Consider the following 17,520-nt stretch of genomic DNA (forward strand, 5'->3'; position numbering starts at 1 on the left):
TGTACCTTGCATGTGGTACATGCTGCTGCCACTGGGCATTGGTGGTGATGGTTAAGCCAATTAAGTTGGCTGTTTTGGTCTAAATGGTGTTGAAATTCTTCAGTGTTGTTGGAACTGCATGCATCCAGGCAAGTGGAGAGTATTCCATGACTTCCACCTTGTAGATGGTGGACAGCTTTGAGAAGTCAGAAGATGAGTTACTTGCTGCAGAATTCCCAGCCTCTGATTTGCTCTTGTAGCCATAGTACTTATATGGCTGGTTCAGTTCAGTTTCTGGTCAATGGTAATTCCCAGCTGCAAACAGTAGTATCAGAACCAAATGGCTTGCTGGCTTCATGAAGCTGTTGCAGCTATGAGCACCAGAGCACTGATGTAACAGTCATGTGCATTTTCCAACCTAGTAATCCTGGTTCGTAATATTGTTTTGGAAGCTGGATAGATGTCAACTCTAAAACACAAGGTAAGTTTCTAAATTCTCAACAGTAAAACCTGAATTCATGTGTTGCATAAGCAACTTGGTGCTTAAAGTTCTTCTTGGGAAGGAATTCTGTTTATGCTCATTGCAAATAAACATCACGTTCAGAGCTTCCTGTGGCATATTCTGTATATAATACTATTTTATAAATAGTTGCAAATCTGAAATTTTGACAGGCTTGCCACTGTTGCCTGTCACTCAAGACTGGGATAGTTGTCATTTTTTTCTGAGAACTCATTATTTTGTCCCATCATATAAGAGTAACAGCCTGCCTCACCTTTGATCATAACAGCACAGTAAAGCAAGTACATATAAGTTTAATTAAAGAAGTGGCATTGAGTCTAAAATCTAAGTTGAACTATTGAGTGTGCCAATCAATTATAAAGTGACTGAACGTGTCACTTGTGTAGAGGTTTAGTTGCTTTAAATGCAGATGTGCAATTCATGTACCATCAACTGATTTTAAAACCTCTCGTAAAGGCATGTAATCCAACCTAGAAGGATGAAGAATTATTTTGCCCAGATGTAGGGAATAGATTTCTCCATATTTAATGTGTGAATGTAAATTTAGAAACTGCATCGAAGTCGTATTTTCACAGTAACTTCATTGCAGTGTTAATGTAAGCCTACTTGTGACACTAATAAATAAACTTTCTTTTCTATTTCACAACTATAATTATGGAGATTTGAAGTTTCAAAGGTGTTGACTGGACACCATTTTAGTTTAGTGCTGTATTTATACTGGTTACTTAAAGCATCCCAATGTGGTGCAATTGGACAATGACCAGTTGTTCTAACCCATATGAACGTTCAATATTTGAAAATGCAGGAAAAGATTATCAAGTCTACTGCATAAAGTCATGAAGCTTGAAATATCATTGAACAATCCCTTAATCCACTATTAGCCAAGCAATTTCTTGGGGGAGGCAAAAACACAGATAAACCCCAAAACCAATTTGGGAAATCCACCCTTGCGCCCCAACAGTGATGATATCTAGTCCAGAAAACCACATTGATCATGCTTACATTGCCTGATATTTTATCTGCAATTTTGGAAGATGTGGTCACTGGCCCAACTTGCCTCTGAATAATGCAGAGTGTCAGTATTTATTGCACAACCTGGCAATTTGTTCCTTGGGTGTTCTAACCTCTGGGAAAAGCAGATCTGTCTAATATATAACTTGATTCTATCCTTGTATGCATGTCACTGTGTCTTTCCTAATCTAACAGTAGGTACAAAGGTTAGGCCTTTACCCTTATTTATAAACTTACAGTAAATCACCCCAAAGTCTACACATCCTAGAAGTGAATCGACCCAGCTATATTTAGGCTTATCTGGGTTTGTAAGATTGTTTCAGTTGGTAGTCATTCTTGTGCTCCTTTAGAATTTTTGAAGCCTCTAATCATCCACTGTGTGATTGGACCAAAACTGGCTGGAGTATTCTGAGTGTGGTTTTACTAACGTTAATACTTGTATAAAGCTAGAATCGTGTACTTTTTTATATTGAAAGATCAGCTGACTACACCCAAATGGCCTATTTGTTTTGGCTGTGGCTTCTCGACAATGGTCATACCTCAAGAATTGTGAACTATATTGCCAATATTCCTTAATTTTAACTGGTTTCAGATCTTTTTCATATGAAACATACGTATGCTTGGTGTTGGTCCTAGACTTTTCTTTAACTTTTGTCAAAGATGAGCTTATTTGTCCAGCACATCTAAATCTCCGAACTGGAGAGGAGAGCAATATGTTAACCTGTTGCCTCCCACCCCCAAGAGCTCTCTTTATTACTTCCCATTGGTGGATAAACTATTCCTGCTACCAATTTTTTTCCCAAAGCTATTTTTATTCGATTGTGATCAATTCAATGGATGTTCCATGAAACGTTATGAAGCTTCTAAATCTGCCTTTTTTCCCCCAAGGGTTTAAATGTAGAGACTGTTTTACCTACTGGTATATAAGGCAATTATTTTTTTCCATTGCTTTCTACTAGAAAAAGACATTTCATTCTAATAACTTTGCTCTACACTGGTAGCATCTATTGCAGAAGGTTATTCTTTGTCCCCTTGGCCTTTTTTTCACCGCAGGTGGAAGTTAGCCAAGGACATGCTTTGTGATTCTGCAAGGGGATACTTTGTTGACATGACTGACTCACCGTAATGGTCTGTTTATTGAGATCACAGTCAACAGACCTGTGAGCTCAATATTTTCTCATCAGTTGCACAATCTCCCATAAACTCGCAAAGTTCCCCTTAAAGCTGTTGAAGTGTAGAATGAGCTGCTGGATAAAGTGGTAAATGCGGGGTTACTTTTAACATTTAAGAAAAACTTGGACGGGTTCATGGATGAGAGGGGTGTGGAGGGATACGGTCCAAGTGCAGGTCAGTGGGACTAGGCAAAAAATGGTTCGGCACAGACGAGAAGGGCCAAAAGGCCTGTTTCTGAGCTGTAATTTTCTATGGTTCTGCTTATGTTTTCGTCATACTGAAGGTTGTGGTGGCAAGAGTGTAACTCCTGGTAGAACCATGCAAGCCACATAACTCTTGGAGACAGGAAAGACAAATCCACTGGTCTTCATGATAGAAGGTTGAGAGTCAGGTTGATAAAATACCTTGTGTTATGAAAGCAGTGTTGTATCCCCTCTATTCAGGGGAAAAATAATACCTATTGTAAACCTAATGTAATGATACAGCATCAATTGTTTCACATTTAGATATTAGTGATTAAACCCCATTCTTGGCTAAAATGTTTGCTTTTCTGGTTTAATCTTTGCACCTATCCAGTTTGAGTCTGAAATGCACATTGAATATTCAAAGCAATCTTTTGAAATGGTGATCGGTCTAAGTCCCTTGGATTGTATTATTTGTTAGCTCCTTCAGAAAATTTCCTCAAAACCAAATGTTTTTGTGACTGAAGGGGAAATTCATTGGGTTGAGGCAAAACAATGAATCTTGAAGCCATGTTGAAGAGTTGAATTGCTCATATTGCATTGTAGAGGTAACAAAAAACTTTGTATTTTATGCATAGCAGTTGACTATAAAGTTTAAGCATCTATAGAATATAATGGAAAGGATATGGATTCTAAATTATTTCTGGGACTCAGCCGGCTTGTTGAGATCACAGCTATTATGTAACCACTGAATGAATTTGGTGCCCGGTGATATTTCAAATGTCCACATCTTTCTTTTCATTCTCCATGATTGACATTGCATGATCTGTGCTTGCTAAACTTTTGGAATCCTGTGTTAGACTGTTTCCTCTAAGGATGTTTGATAATTGAGAAGGTATAATGAGGTAGCAACATTGTTATACCACTTTCAGAGTAGTCAATTATTTTTAAAGGAGCAGTGGGTTTCCTGAATAATTAAAGATAAGCACACAGGCCTGGAATTTCCCTTTTGAGGCAGTGCATAGACGAAGAACCAAGTAAGTTCCATCATTGTATTGATTCACTGGTATCTCTACTTGGAAAAATGATTGGAAGAGAGAAAGCTGCTTCAAAGCAAGTAGAATGTTGCTCAATTACAATTCCTTCCACCCACAAACACCAGAAATTGTGGTGATGTGGGAGTAGCTGGAACCTTAAGTACATTTTTGAAGGAAATTCAATGTATTTATAAATTGGTGAAATCACAATCTTAAATATGAAATACTGCTCCTTTAACAAATTGGCAAATTGCAAAGCGTTCTCGGTCAAAATCTGTCTACACCGATGTGAATAAGTTGGGGTACTGTCCTTTTGAACTTTCCCCCTCTTTTCCTTAGAGAAAATTACTGAACAGTGCTGCTTCTGTTGTGAATGATTTGTTTTGATCACTTAATCTGAAACGCACTCCCATTTGATTAGTTGCTTTGATCAGCATGGCTTGGTTTTGTAATCACTGGACGAAATGTCCTGGTATAAAGAAAAAAATTGCCCTCAAATTGCTTGAGTGAGCCTGACCAGGTCATATCAAGAGAAAGATTCAAGAAAAAAGAAAAGCTCCATCTCCGGAGACGTTTTAATATCCGATGTTCAAAATATCCACCTGTTTACTTTCTTTCCTGAACTGTATGTATAGAGTCACTAGAACATGCAAGAAAGCCATTTAGCACATTGATTCCAAGTTGACTCTCGGTAGAACAGTCCTGGAAGTCCCATTGCCTTGCTCTATCCTCATAGCCTGGCATGTTTATTTCCCCCAAATGACCGTCCAACTTCCTTTTGAAATCATTGATCATCTCCACTTCTGATGCCCCAAGTTATTACCACTCACTGTATTAAAGTTTTTTCATGCAACCCCCCCCCCGGTCACTTCTCTTGCCCAAACCTTTAAATATGTCCCCTGGTTCTTGTACAGTTCGCTAAGAGCAACAGCTTTTCTTTATCTCCCTTACTTGTTACAATCTTTGCTACCTCTATCTGATCTTCCTCAATCTGCTTTGCTCCAAGGAGAACAACCCAGCTTCTCCAACCCAATATTGTAGCTGAAATCATTCATCCCTTGAACGATTCTGGCAAGTCTTGTATATGTTCTCTGAAGATCCCCACATACTCAGTGTAGTGACCAGAATGGAATGCAATACTTGAGTGGTTGTGGCCTAACACAACTTTTATAAAGATTCAGCATAACTTTGCTTCTTTTATACCTAATATATGTGAAGCCTACAATGCTACATGCTTGCTAAGTACACTCTGAATATGTTCTGCCACTTTAAAACCATAAAATTATTATTGTGCAGACAGAGCCCATTCAGCCCATTGAGCCTGCATTGAGCAAAACAAGAAAAAAGAAACCAGCTGCTCATTTTAATTCAATTTTCCAGCACCTGGTTCATGAGCTTGCAGGATCCAGCATTTCAGATTCAGATCCAGGTACCTTTTCAAATGAGTTGTATTTCCGCCTCAACCACCAACTTAGGCAGTGAATTCCAGATGTCCACCACCCTCTGGGTGAGAGAGCTTTTGATTATGTCCCTCTAATCCTCCTATCAATTACCTTAAATCTGTGTCCTTGGTAATTGACACCTCAGTGAAGGGAAGCAAGTCTTTCCTGTCAACCCTATCTAAGTGCCTCATCATTTTGGACATGTCAATGAGGTAACCCCTTAACATTCCCTGTTCTAAGGAAAACAATCTTGGCCTATCTGGCCCTTTTTCATTTATTCACTTGAGAGCAGCCATTGTTTGTTGCCCCCCATATATTGAGTTATGCGCAGCAGACCTAAATATGAGAACATGAGAAAGAGTGCAGAATGACATTGAATTGAAGAGGAAATCCAAGATCCATTGATGCAAACAGATCTGTCTGCTCTACAAAAATGTCCCTGTGAAAGGTGTTCAAATGATGGTGAGTGGCACACAGCTATCTTGCCAATAAATGGCTAGTTGAAATGTTTTGGCATTTAAAAGTTTGTATTGATAATCTTTGTCGATCATATTGTGTTCCAGGATTTCTTTATACTAGAATTCAGAGATATTTGTGCAAGACCAGCACTCCTTTAAGTGAACTCCACCACAACAGTTAAGCTGAATAGCGTGACTGTCTTAAGGGTCTGAAAACATTCTCTTTCCTTTCTATGTTTTTCTTGGACAGGTTGCAGCAGAAGATGTCGGTGGTTCTGATATATAGTAGTAGAGGAATGAATGTAAAATACTCTATTTTGACTTCAGTTCAACTTTCATCCAGCGAAGAAACAGAGTTGAAGTGATTTATTTTTTCCTTTTGGCCAAATTCAGAGCGGGGAATTTTACTTTTTACACACAGTTGAAACCATCTAAAGTATTGATGCATTTTATTCACCTTTTCTTCTCCCATAAAAGGGTTCTGTGTTCTAGAAATAGATGCAATTGTCAAAAAATAAAGCTAGGTACAAAGAAAGATATAGGGAGAAAGGAAGAAACCAGTATCATTCTTTGGCTGACTGATTGCAAAGGGCAGGGACACACACAATGTTGCATTCCCTGGTGGGATGTGTTTTTGTGTAGGTTGAGCTAGAGAGCAATGTGAAACACTACTGCATGTGGTCTGTCTGAACTGGAAGCTGACTACGCAGATGGCAATAACTCCTAGTTGTTCAGTAATGGCTGCCTGGAATTAAATGAGGGAATTGTGCACACTGGGAACACCATTCTATCAATCTAATAACATGAGAATTGTTATCTTATTTCATCTTGGTATCCGGATGAATTTGTTTTTACTGAATTTTATTTCTGCATGGTGTAACTAATGGCTATCTGAAATCCGGTACTGGATCGGCAGAAATTTCCTCTGAGCCATTGCTAGATAGGAAGCCAATGTAGATCAGCAAACACGGGAGAGAAGTGAAAAGGGGTTGGTGCAAGTTAAGACATAGTCAAAGAGATTTGGATGACCTCAAGTATGGGGTGCTGGGTAATATGGGAAGTCCCTACTGCAAATTGCATTTCCTTGCCAGTGACTACACCCCTCCAGCTGGCCACTGTTGAGTTTGAACTTGACTGATTGCAACCTTGGTGGCATATTTGAATCCAACATGACGTTTTGACTACATATTGGGTTCATCACTAAGACCACAGATGGTTTGACTTCGCCGTGCCTCAGCTCATCTTCTGGAGCCCTCATTCATGCCTTTGTTCCCACTGGGTTCAACTATTCCACTGCTGTTGGTCTCCCACATTCTTTACCCACCCCCTCCTTGAGGTCATCCAAATCTGTGTCCTAACTTGCACCAACCCCTTTTCACTCATCTCCCCTGTGTTGTTGATCTACATTGGCTTCCTATTTTAGCAATGTCTTGATTTTTAAAATTCTCAGCCTCGTTTTCACCTTGACCCATGGCATCACTCCTTCTATCTCGTTATCTGCTCCAGGCTCTCAACCCTCTGAAATATCAGCATGCACTGAAGTCTGATCTCTTGAGGTTCCTGATTTTAGTGCCATCAGTTGCCCAAGCCCTGAGCTCCAGAATTTTTTCCTTGCACCTCCCTGCCTCTGTACCAGTCTCTCTCCCCTTGTATTGATGTCAGATTTTGTTTAATAATGCTTCTGTGAAGAGCCTTTGGCTTTTTATGACAGTAAAGGTGCTACATGAATATAAGCTGTTGATGTAATTCTCCTACAAGCAGCATTTATTATGCAACTGACCATTGGAAGGTTCTTTTTCGGAGAGATAGGGGATGTGAGGGAGGTGGTAGTGATGGAGTAGGGAGTGGTGGCTAGCTGGGTGGTTTGAACCTGAGATTGCCTCTCACTAAGTTTGCTTCTTGAATTTGAAATTTTAAAAAAACTTTTCTTTTGGCACATTGGGCCATTTCTTAACTGAAAATGTATTGGTGACCTGAGGTTTTTGACCTGATGTTGTTCTGTAATTGATTACTTGTGTACAAGAATGTCCTTGGGTAACTTGCCCTCTAATTTCCTTCTCTTCCCCACCTAAATGTTTCCAAAATGTTAAGCAATTGAAATTAGTTGTGACAATTGACCCTTGAATTTTGATACTTTTAATTTGTTCAATCTTGGTTATAATGGTTTGTGGTTATATAACACTTTTTTAATGTCGAAAAATGGTTTAGCAGCATGGTGGCACAGTGGATAGCACTGCTGCTTCACAGTGCAAGGGACCCAGGTTCAATTTCTTCAGCCTTCAATAACTGTGGAGTTTGCACATTCTGCCCATGTCTGCGTGGGTTTCCTCCGCGTGCTCTGGTTTCCTTCCGCAGTCCAAAGATGTGCAGGTTATATGGATTGATCATGGTAAATTGCCCCTTAGTGTCTAAGGTTGTGGTTAAAGGGTGGGGATGTGGGTCTTGGTAAAATGTCGTTTTTTGGAGAGTTGAAGACGGGATGGGTCAAATGGCGCCCTCCTGTGCTGTAAGAATTCTATGGTTGCTACGGCTGAATGATCTGCCAACTAGTATGAACTGGAAGTGATGGGTATGATGGAGAATGTTGCAGGGATAAGATGGGGGGGGGGGGGGGGGGGGTTCTTGAGGCTCAGGAAATCTGTGTAGGCCAGTGAGGTTGGGGGTGATGACCAAGCAAGGCTTATGAGAGTTTTGGACAAATAAGGTCAGCAAGGAGGAATTGAGAAATGAGGTTAATGATGGCAAAGGCATCGGTTGAAATGAGATATGAATGAAGATGGGCAAATGTTGTGAAGATGAGGACTATTAGGAAGGATAGATTATGGGGTTTGAAGTTCAACTCTTGGATACACTGGAGATCAACTTTGCATTTTGACTGAATGAGCAGCTAAGGAATGGATAGAGTTAATGGCAACAGTTTGGAGTTCTTGCACAGGCTGAGAATGATACCACCACAACATGTCGGGCAATCTGTCATTTAAAAAAAAAGAAATCTGCTAAAGTCAAGGGATGTGGTGGGGTGATCAAGCTGGGAGAAAAGAAAGCATCTAAACCTAATCACAGTTTACCATTTTGTTAGCATGGGTGGGATGACTGGAAAGAGAGATGGAGCAGTTTTTTAAATGGATCCAAGATTCTCGTTAATCCCATTTCTTTTGCTTCAAAACTGTTTCTGCCTTGCATTCTTCAGAGAAACCAAGATGATCAGGGCAAAATGTTATAGTCCAAGGATTTGATTTTTTTTTAAAGATAGCACAGACAATGTTGTAGCTTTACTTGGCCTCATGTAAATTAACTTCTTGCAAGAACTTCTGTCCGTGGACTGAATCCTGACCAGTTACTAAATTACATCCTTGTTAGAAGGGCTGATCAAGCAGGCTAGTGATAAACTACTGCAGGTGCACCAGCAATCACTTGTAGAAAGAAAAGGTTTGAGTGATAAGGAAACTAATTTTTGTAAGCTGCAATTTTTTTTCAGTCTTGCCAAAACTGAACAACAATTTTCCATTGATTCTCAATGCTTCCATTTTTGCACTTATTTCAAAACCAAATATTTAAAATGTATGTTGTAAAAAAAGTTAAAATTGTGAAAACTGTCAAATCAAGCAATATAATTGTAATGTTAAAGTTGCAATTGTCATTTTTTTCTCTATTGTGGAAAAATGTTAGATTACCTTCATGCCAACACTTGGTCCACCTAGATTAGTAACAGAACTCTTTTATTTGGACATAGAATATTTATCTTTAGGTTCGGACTTGAAAGGTGACCTGTTTTAAGTGCTTAAGTTGTCTAAACTGAGACTTTGTAAAACATAACTATATGTTAATAAAGGACTATTTGAGTATTCTCTTGTGGAACTTAAAACATGTTAAGATTTGATACTGAAGTACAGTGTGTACTGTTGTTTTTGTCCTGTGTTCGTGGACATGGTCTAAAAGCTTCTACGCTATTTGATTCTAAAGTCTAATACAATTATCGTTCAGCAAGAGAGTATATGAATATCTGTACTATGTGCTTCATGTCATTCATGTTGTGTGTAATTATGGAATCAAGTGGCTGGTCAAGATTAAATTACAGGCTTGGATGTGGTGCTCCTGAATTGATTTGGTAGTTAGTGAGTGTACATACACTGTTTCATTTATACAAGTGCAGAAACCATACATCATGCGTAATATATTGAAGTATTTCAGTTAAACTTCCTTCTCTCAGAAAGCTTCAATATTTTTTGAATAGCAGGGTTCAAATTTCATTTGTATGTTTTATGCTGTTTCAGATGCATAAATTAACCCCCCTCAATTTCCAACTTTTTGAAGCATTTATAGGACAGCGCAGTGGTTAGCACTGCTACTTTACGCCAGGCACCCAGATTTGATTCCTGGCTTAGGTCACTGTCTGTGCGGAGTTTGCACGTTTCTCCCCCCCCCCCCCCCCCCCCCCTCAGTGTATGCATGGGTTTCCTCCGGGTGCTCCAGTTTCCTCCCACAGTCTGAAAGACATGCTGGTTAGGTGCATTGGCCATGCTCTATGTACCTGAACAGGCACCAGAGTGTGGCCACTAGGGGATTTTCACAATAACTTCATTGCATTGTTAATGTAAGCCTACTTGTGACTAATAAACTTTTAACTTTTCCTTCTCTCATCTTTTATTACTCACTATATTATGGGTAAATGGTTGATGGGTAAATGGTTGGGCAGGTGACACTCTTGGAATTCTGGAACATTGGAAGCAGCTGAGTATCTGAGTGAAATTTCTTTCTTCTATCTCCTATACATCAGTGCTTAATGAAATCCTTGTATATATTGGATGTGTTATTTATTGCTGCTTGTGTGGAGAAGTTTGTTGCACCTGATCATGTCAAAGGTGCATTATCGATATCTGAAATAATTAATGCAATCCAAATAAAAAAGGAAGAGAATTTTGCATGAGCATGTTTGCATAGTAGCTAATTAGTTGCAAATGCACCTAGAAGTGGGCTTGCAAAAACCAAATCAATGCTGGATCCCACATCCAAATACAGGTTAATTTTAACCAACTATCTGTTTGTTTAAGATGTTTGAATGTTTAAGTGACTGGTTTGTTCACACTGTTATTTTCCTTCCCCAGTTGCACCACCAATGACTTTTTATATTGGCCTACAAATTAGTGGTGGTTTCTCTTGGGCTATTCCTGTGTAATGGGGTTGATTGCTCAGTGGTAGTGAGTAAGAAGCCTCGCCTTTTATACTTCCCAACACGAGCTGCAAAATTGCTGACATCAAGAGGTGGCTTAAAGTGAGCAATCAAACTTTCTCTCATTGCATGGGTGAGGGAATGGCTCATAATAAATTTTCAATATTATGCAATGCTGCAATAAGGTCTAAAGGTAGAGAAGTGAAATAAGTCTGTGTATTCAGTAAGCTTGCAATGTCTTTTCTCCTCGCCTTATATTTTGTGCAAGTCCAAATGAAGCATTATGTACCCATAGTGAATGATGCTGTTCAAATTTTATACCAAAAAGAGTTTTGTGTACTTGACTTACTAGTCTGGTATAAGGGAAAAATCTGAATTCTTCTGATGTGCAGTTAAGTGTATTCTGTATACATGAATAAAATATTATTTCTCCAAGGTGTATGCTTCAAGTGAAATTTGTTAGTCATATCTGGTGCTTACATTTACACTCTCAGATCCTTAGTGATTTAATATACCTGCCATTGGTTACATTGGCAGTGAGGAAACGTGGATTCTAGCCACCTTGCTAAATCTACAGCCTTTACTGTCATTCCTGGTTTTATGGGCAAAGATCTACAACTTGCTGACCTATCTTGATTAAGTCAGATTCTTGTAACGTGTAAAGGTTGTTGAATGGGATTCCGGCAAAGCTATGTAACTTGTAACTTCTCTGAAGTACTCCCTGTACAGCCATTGTAGCTCTGTTCTAGATTTACTGCCCACATTTATTTGCTATTGTGTTGCTGTGTCCTATACTTGCGCCTGAACTGTTCATTTAATTAACACATTTACAAAATAGCAAGAAAAGAAAAATGCATGGATGTTTTCAAGAGGTCAGTGTATAAAATCTGTTAAATGGGATTGTGTCGGTAGTCTGAAATTATTTTTGTGGCATTTGGCTGAAGGTCATATGAGGTGAGTAAGCCTGACTTCACCCCCCCTGCCACACCCTCCACCCAAACAAAAAGGAGGTTGTTCAGTGCTATTATTTGTAAGCTTTGGTGATGAAGAACAACATTAACTTGCACATTCCATCTTTGGACACTTAACTAATGCAGCATTTTGGTATTCCATTGGAATGATAGAATGTAGTTTTCTTCCTGAGCACCAAGAGGTTCTGATTTTATCTGTTGCTTTTGAGGAAGGACAGTGATGGGAAATCAAAACAGACTATTTTTGTTCAGCTCTCATCGGAAGAGTTTTTTTTCCCTAGAGGTAGGTGCCAGTTACTGAGTATTCGTGTTGTAGGAAGATGATACTTAATTTTTTTTTCCCCCTTGAAGCACAATGGAATTCTAAGTGCAACTTCTTGACTTGCAGTGACACTTATTTCCTTTAGCATTGAAGATAGAGGAATGAACTTGGTCTGATAAGTGATGGGTATCCTGAATTATGCATTCCAGGAAGGAATGCTCCATTTTAAGAAGGGCAATTCGGTCTTGGCAAAACAGATTGCAGTTCAGCTTCTTAAGTAGCCTTTTACATACAGTTGATTGAGTAGATCATCCATGTCCTGACAGAAATGACTAATTGATTCTTTTTAAAAAACCTGCCATGTGATTTATTGTTATTGCAGTTCAATTCATTTCTCTTTTGACTTGCCATTTCCTTGAATTCTTAGTTAAATTTTGTGGGCAGTAGTTTTCTTTGAGGAATATTCAATGAAAAGGCTTGTCTGCACAAGTCATTGTCTAATTGCAACCAGGTCCAATGATTCAGCTGCATTATGACCTGATTATATACTTAATTAAAGAAAGTTGTTTAATTTTTTATAGTCCCATCACTAGTTTGCAATCATTTCAAGGCAAGACGTAATTGAGGGCTGCAGACAGCTACTGAGTAACTTGCGCAGAATCCAATTTACTTAACTTTGCATTCATCGAATTTTCTTTGATCCAAAATGAGCTTTTATCTCCATAGTAACATTTTGAGTGTACTTTTCACTAAATTTCAACACACTTTTTCAACTTTTTATTTAATGGGCATCCTATGCCATCCAGAGACAGTAGTGTAATGGCAATATCACTGGATTAGTAATCCAGACACCCAGACAAATGCTTTGGAGGCATTGGTTCCCAATCCCACTTTGGCTGTTGAAGTTTTAAATTCAATGAATAAATCTGGAATTGAATAGCTAGCCTCAGTAGTGGTAACCATGGTCGATTGTCGTAAAAATTCATCTGAATTTCCTAACTAATGTCCTTGAGGGACCTTGCCTGTGACAGCCACTTCCCATGAAAGAATACAATTTTAAAAATGCCACCAGTGACGGTACAATATGTTAATTGGAGATTGGAATCCAAACATATTGGAGGGTAGCTAATGTAAGCCCACTATTCAAAATGGGAAGTAGAGAGAAAACGGGGAACTATAGACTGGTGAGGCTAACGTCGGTACTGGGGAAGTTGCTACAGTCCATTATCAAGGATTTCATAACTCGGCATTTGGAAGGCAGTGTTAGCCTTTACAAAGTCAGACAAAGTTAGCATGGATTTACAAAAGGGAAATCATGCTTGACAAATCTATAGGAATTTTGAGGATGAAACTAGTAGAGTTGGCTGAGGAGAACCAGTGCATGTGGTTTATTTAGACTTTCAGAAGGCTTTCAACAAGGTCTCGCATAACAGACTACTATGTAAAGTTAAAGCACATGGGATTGCAGATAATGTCTCAATGGATAGAAAGCTGGTTAGCAGATAGGAAGCAAAGAGTTGGCATAAATGGGTATTTTTCTGATTGGCAATCAGTGACTAGTGGGGTTCCACAGGGATCTGTGCTAGGACCCCATCAGTTCACGTATTAATGATTCGGAAGAGGGAACTGAATATATTATCTCCAAATTTGCCGATGATACAAAGTTGGGAGGGTGAGCTGTGAGGAAGTTGCAGAGATGCTTTAGCGTGATTTGGATAGGCTATGTATGTGGGCATCTGCATGGCAGATGCAGTATAATATAGATAAGTGTGAGGTTATCCACTTTGGTAGCAATTATAGGAAGACAGATTATTACTTGAATGGGTGTAAATTGAGAGGTGGATAGTCAATGAGACCTTGGAGGTACTGTGCATCAGTCACTGAAAGTAAGCGCACAGGTGCAGCGGGCAGTAAAGAAGGCAAATGGTATGTTGGCTTTCATAGCGAGAGGGTTTACGTAGAAACATAGAACAGTACAGCACAGAACAGGCCCTTCGGCCCACGATGTTGTGCCGAGCTTTATCTGAAACCAAGATCAAGCTATCCCACTCTCTATCATCCTGGTGTGCTCCATGTGCCTATCCAATAACCGCTTAAATGTTCCTAAAGTGTCTGACTCCACTATCACTGCAGGCAGTCCATTTCACACCCCAACCACTCTCTGCGTAAAGAACCTACCTCTGATATCCTTCCTATATCTCCCACCACGAACCCTATAGTTATGCCCCCTTGTGATAGCTCCATCCACCCGAGGAAATAGTCTTTGAACGTTCACTCTATCTATCCCCTTCATCATTTTATAAACCTCTATTAAGTCTCCCCTCAGCCTCCTCCGCTCCAGAGAGAACAGCCCCAGCTCCCTCAACCTTTCCTCATAAGACCTACCCTCCAAACCAGGCAGCATCCTGGTAAATCTCCTCTGCATTCTTTCCAGTGCTTCCACATCCTCCTTATAATGAGGTGACCAGAACTGCACACAATATTCCAAATGTGGTCTCACCAAGGTCCTGTACAGTTGCAGCATAACCCCACGGCTCTTAAACTCCAACCCCCTGTTAATAAAAGCCAACACACTATCGGCCTTCTTCGCAGCTCTATCCACTTGAGTGGCAACCTTTAGAGATCTGTGGATATGGACCCCAAGATCTCTCTGTTCCTCCACAGTCTTCAGAACCCTACCTTTGACCCTGTAATCCACATTTAAATTAGTCCTACCAAAATGAATCACCTCACATTTATCAGGGTTAAACTCCATTTGCCATTTTTCAGCCCAGCTTTGCATCCTATCTATGTCTCTTTGCAGCCTACAACAGCCCTCCACCTCATCCACTACTCCACCAATCTTGGTGTCATCAGCAAATTTACTGATCCACCCTTCAGCCCCCTCCTCTAAGTCATTAATAAAAATCACAAAGAGCAGAGGACCAAGCACTGATCCCTGTGGCACTCCGCTAGCAACCTGCCTCCAGTCCGAAAATTTTCCATCCACCACCACCCTGTCTTCGATCAGATAGCCAATTACCTATCCAATCTGCCAACTTTCCCTCTATCCCACACCTCCTTACTTTCATCATAAGCCGGCCATGGGGGACCTTATCAAACGCCTTACTAAAATCCATGTATATGACATCAACTGCCCTACCTTCATCAACACACTTAGTTACCTCCTCAAAAAATTCAATCAAATTTGTGAGGCACGACTTGCCCTTCACGAATCTGTGCTGACTATCCTGGATTAATCCGCATCTTTCTAAATGGTCGTAAATCCCATCCCTAAGGACCTTTTCCATCAATTTACCAACCACCGAAGTAAGACTAACCGGTCTATAATTACCAGGGTCATTTCTATTCCCTTTCTTAAACAGAGGAACAACATTCGCCACTCTCCAGTCCTCTGGCACCATCCCCGTGGACAGTGAGGACCCAAAGATCAAAGCCAAAGGCTCTGCAATCTCATCCCTTGCCTCCCAAAGAATCCTAGGATATATTTCATCAGGCCCAGGGGACTTATCGACCTTCAGTTTATTCAAAACTGCCAGTACATCCTCCCTCCGAACAACTATTTCCTCCAGCCTATTAGCCTGTAACACCTTCTCTTCCTCAAAAACATGGCCCCTCTCCTTGTTGAACACTGAAGAAAAGTATTCATTCATCACCTTGCTTATCTCTACTGACTCCATACACAAGTTCCCAATACTGTCCTTGACTGGCCCTAACCTCACCCTGGTCATTCTTTTATTCCTCACATACGAGTAAAAAGCCTGGTTTGAGGATAGGGATGTTTTGTTGCAATTGTATAGGGCGTTGGTGAGGCCACACCCGGAGAATTGTGTGCAGTTTTGGTGTTGTTGTCTGAAGGATGTCTTTGCTATGGAGGGAGTACAGCGAAGGTTTACCAGGCTGATTCCTGGGATGGCAGGGCCAAATATGAGGAGACCAAGTCTAACGGTAGCTTCAGAGGGAATGTTCATAATGGTGGGCAAGTCCAGAACTAGGGGTCATAGTTTGTGGATAAAGGGTAAACCTTTTAGAACTGAGGTGAGGAGAAATTTCTTCAACCAGAGGGTAGTGAATGTGTGGAATTCATTACCACAAAGTAGTTGAAGCCAAAACGTTGTAATGATTTCAGGAATAAATTAGATCTAGTTCTAGGGGCTGAAGGGATCAAGGGATATGGGGGAAAGGAGGGATCAGGATATTGAATTCAATGATCAGCCATGATCAAAATGAATGGCGGAGAAAGCTCGAAGGGCCAAATGGCCGCCTCCTTTTAGTTTCTATGTTAATATTGCTGTACAAAATGTTAGTGAATAATTGGTCGCATACATTCTGCTCTTCCTAGTAATTTTTGCGCCCTTTTTTTACTTCATCTGCATGTCATTCTTCCTACTTGTCCAAAGGGTCTTGTTTTTATTTTTAAAAATCTGTCCGTGCAATGATGCATTTCAAATTTGCTTCATATGGATCAGTATCAACCCTGTATCATCCTTCAGGTACTCCCGTTATGTGATATTAAAGATTGATATTACTTTGCAGTTTAACCATGTGGATGGTCTGAGACAAGCTGTCCTTGCAACACTAAAATTGATGAATCTCAAAGTGCTTTTAATCAGCCACTCAATATCTGTCTTCCATTTGTATTAAATCCAAATAAATTTTTATTGCAAGAAGTTAGAACGATGCTAATTTATTGCGATTTGATTGAAGAATTCTTCTGGACCTGGTTATCTGGTGACCATAGTCTTTGTTCATGCAGGGCACAATGCAGGTTGAGATGTGTTTTGGCATGTGGGTAAAATGATCTTGAGTTGTCCCATGGTGTCCTGACTATTGTACCAAATGCTGACCTCTGGATCAGGGCTGGGGTGGCCCAATATTGACTTGATATGTTCCTTGGTTATGTACCAAGGAACCCTGTATACTGGATTAAAAAACCTGAAATCATTGTCAATTTTGCAGTGTTCAGTTGTTGCAAATCTATTGCTACTAATTGATCAGCTCTGCAAAATTAAGATGTAATTGTATAAGTAAATATAGAATCTCCAAGCTACATTAAACAAAGATTGCATTTGATACCTAACAGAATTTTTACTCTGTTCTCTGCCTCTACCCTCTTCCCTTCTCTTACACGCATCATTCCCTCCCCACAAAGTCCCAGTTAATAGCCAAGTTCCATAACTGAATTTTGGAAGGGCATTTGAATTCATGCTTTATTTCGGTTTCTGGTTACTTGGGTGAGCCCCTAGGTTTCTCCAGTGAGGTTGCCTTGTTTTCATAATGCCTCCTTATCGGTACATTTAAGATTTATTTACTGA

The 17,520-nt window shown here is 39.9% G+C and overlaps 1 protein-coding gene across 2 annotated transcripts in view; it reads left to right on the forward strand.

Annotated features, from left to right (window-relative positions):
* Positions 1 to 17,520, forward strand: part of LOC144488416 (disks large homolog 1-like) — a 179,057-nt gene that overhangs the window by 30,253 nt on the left and 131,284 nt on the right. Inside the window, exon 5 of one of the 2 annotated variants that reach the window (XM_078206498.1) lies at positions 6,053 to 11,407. The exons of the other annotated variant lie outside the window; for it this stretch is intronic. Within the exon in view, the coding sequence (XP_078062624.1) occupies positions 6,053 to 6,088 (36 nt within the window). The 3' untranslated portion in view covers positions 6,089 to 11,407. Of the gene's footprint in view, positions 1 to 6,052; positions 11,408 to 17,520 lie in introns of those variants that run through there. 2 annotated transcript variants of the gene reach the window in all.

This window comes from Mustelus asterias, chromosome 3, assembly GCF_964213995.1.
Source record: "Mustelus asterias chromosome 3, sMusAst1.hap1.1, whole genome shotgun sequence".
NCBI classification, from domain to species: domain Eukaryota; kingdom Metazoa; phylum Chordata; class Chondrichthyes; order Carcharhiniformes; family Triakidae; genus Mustelus; species Mustelus asterias.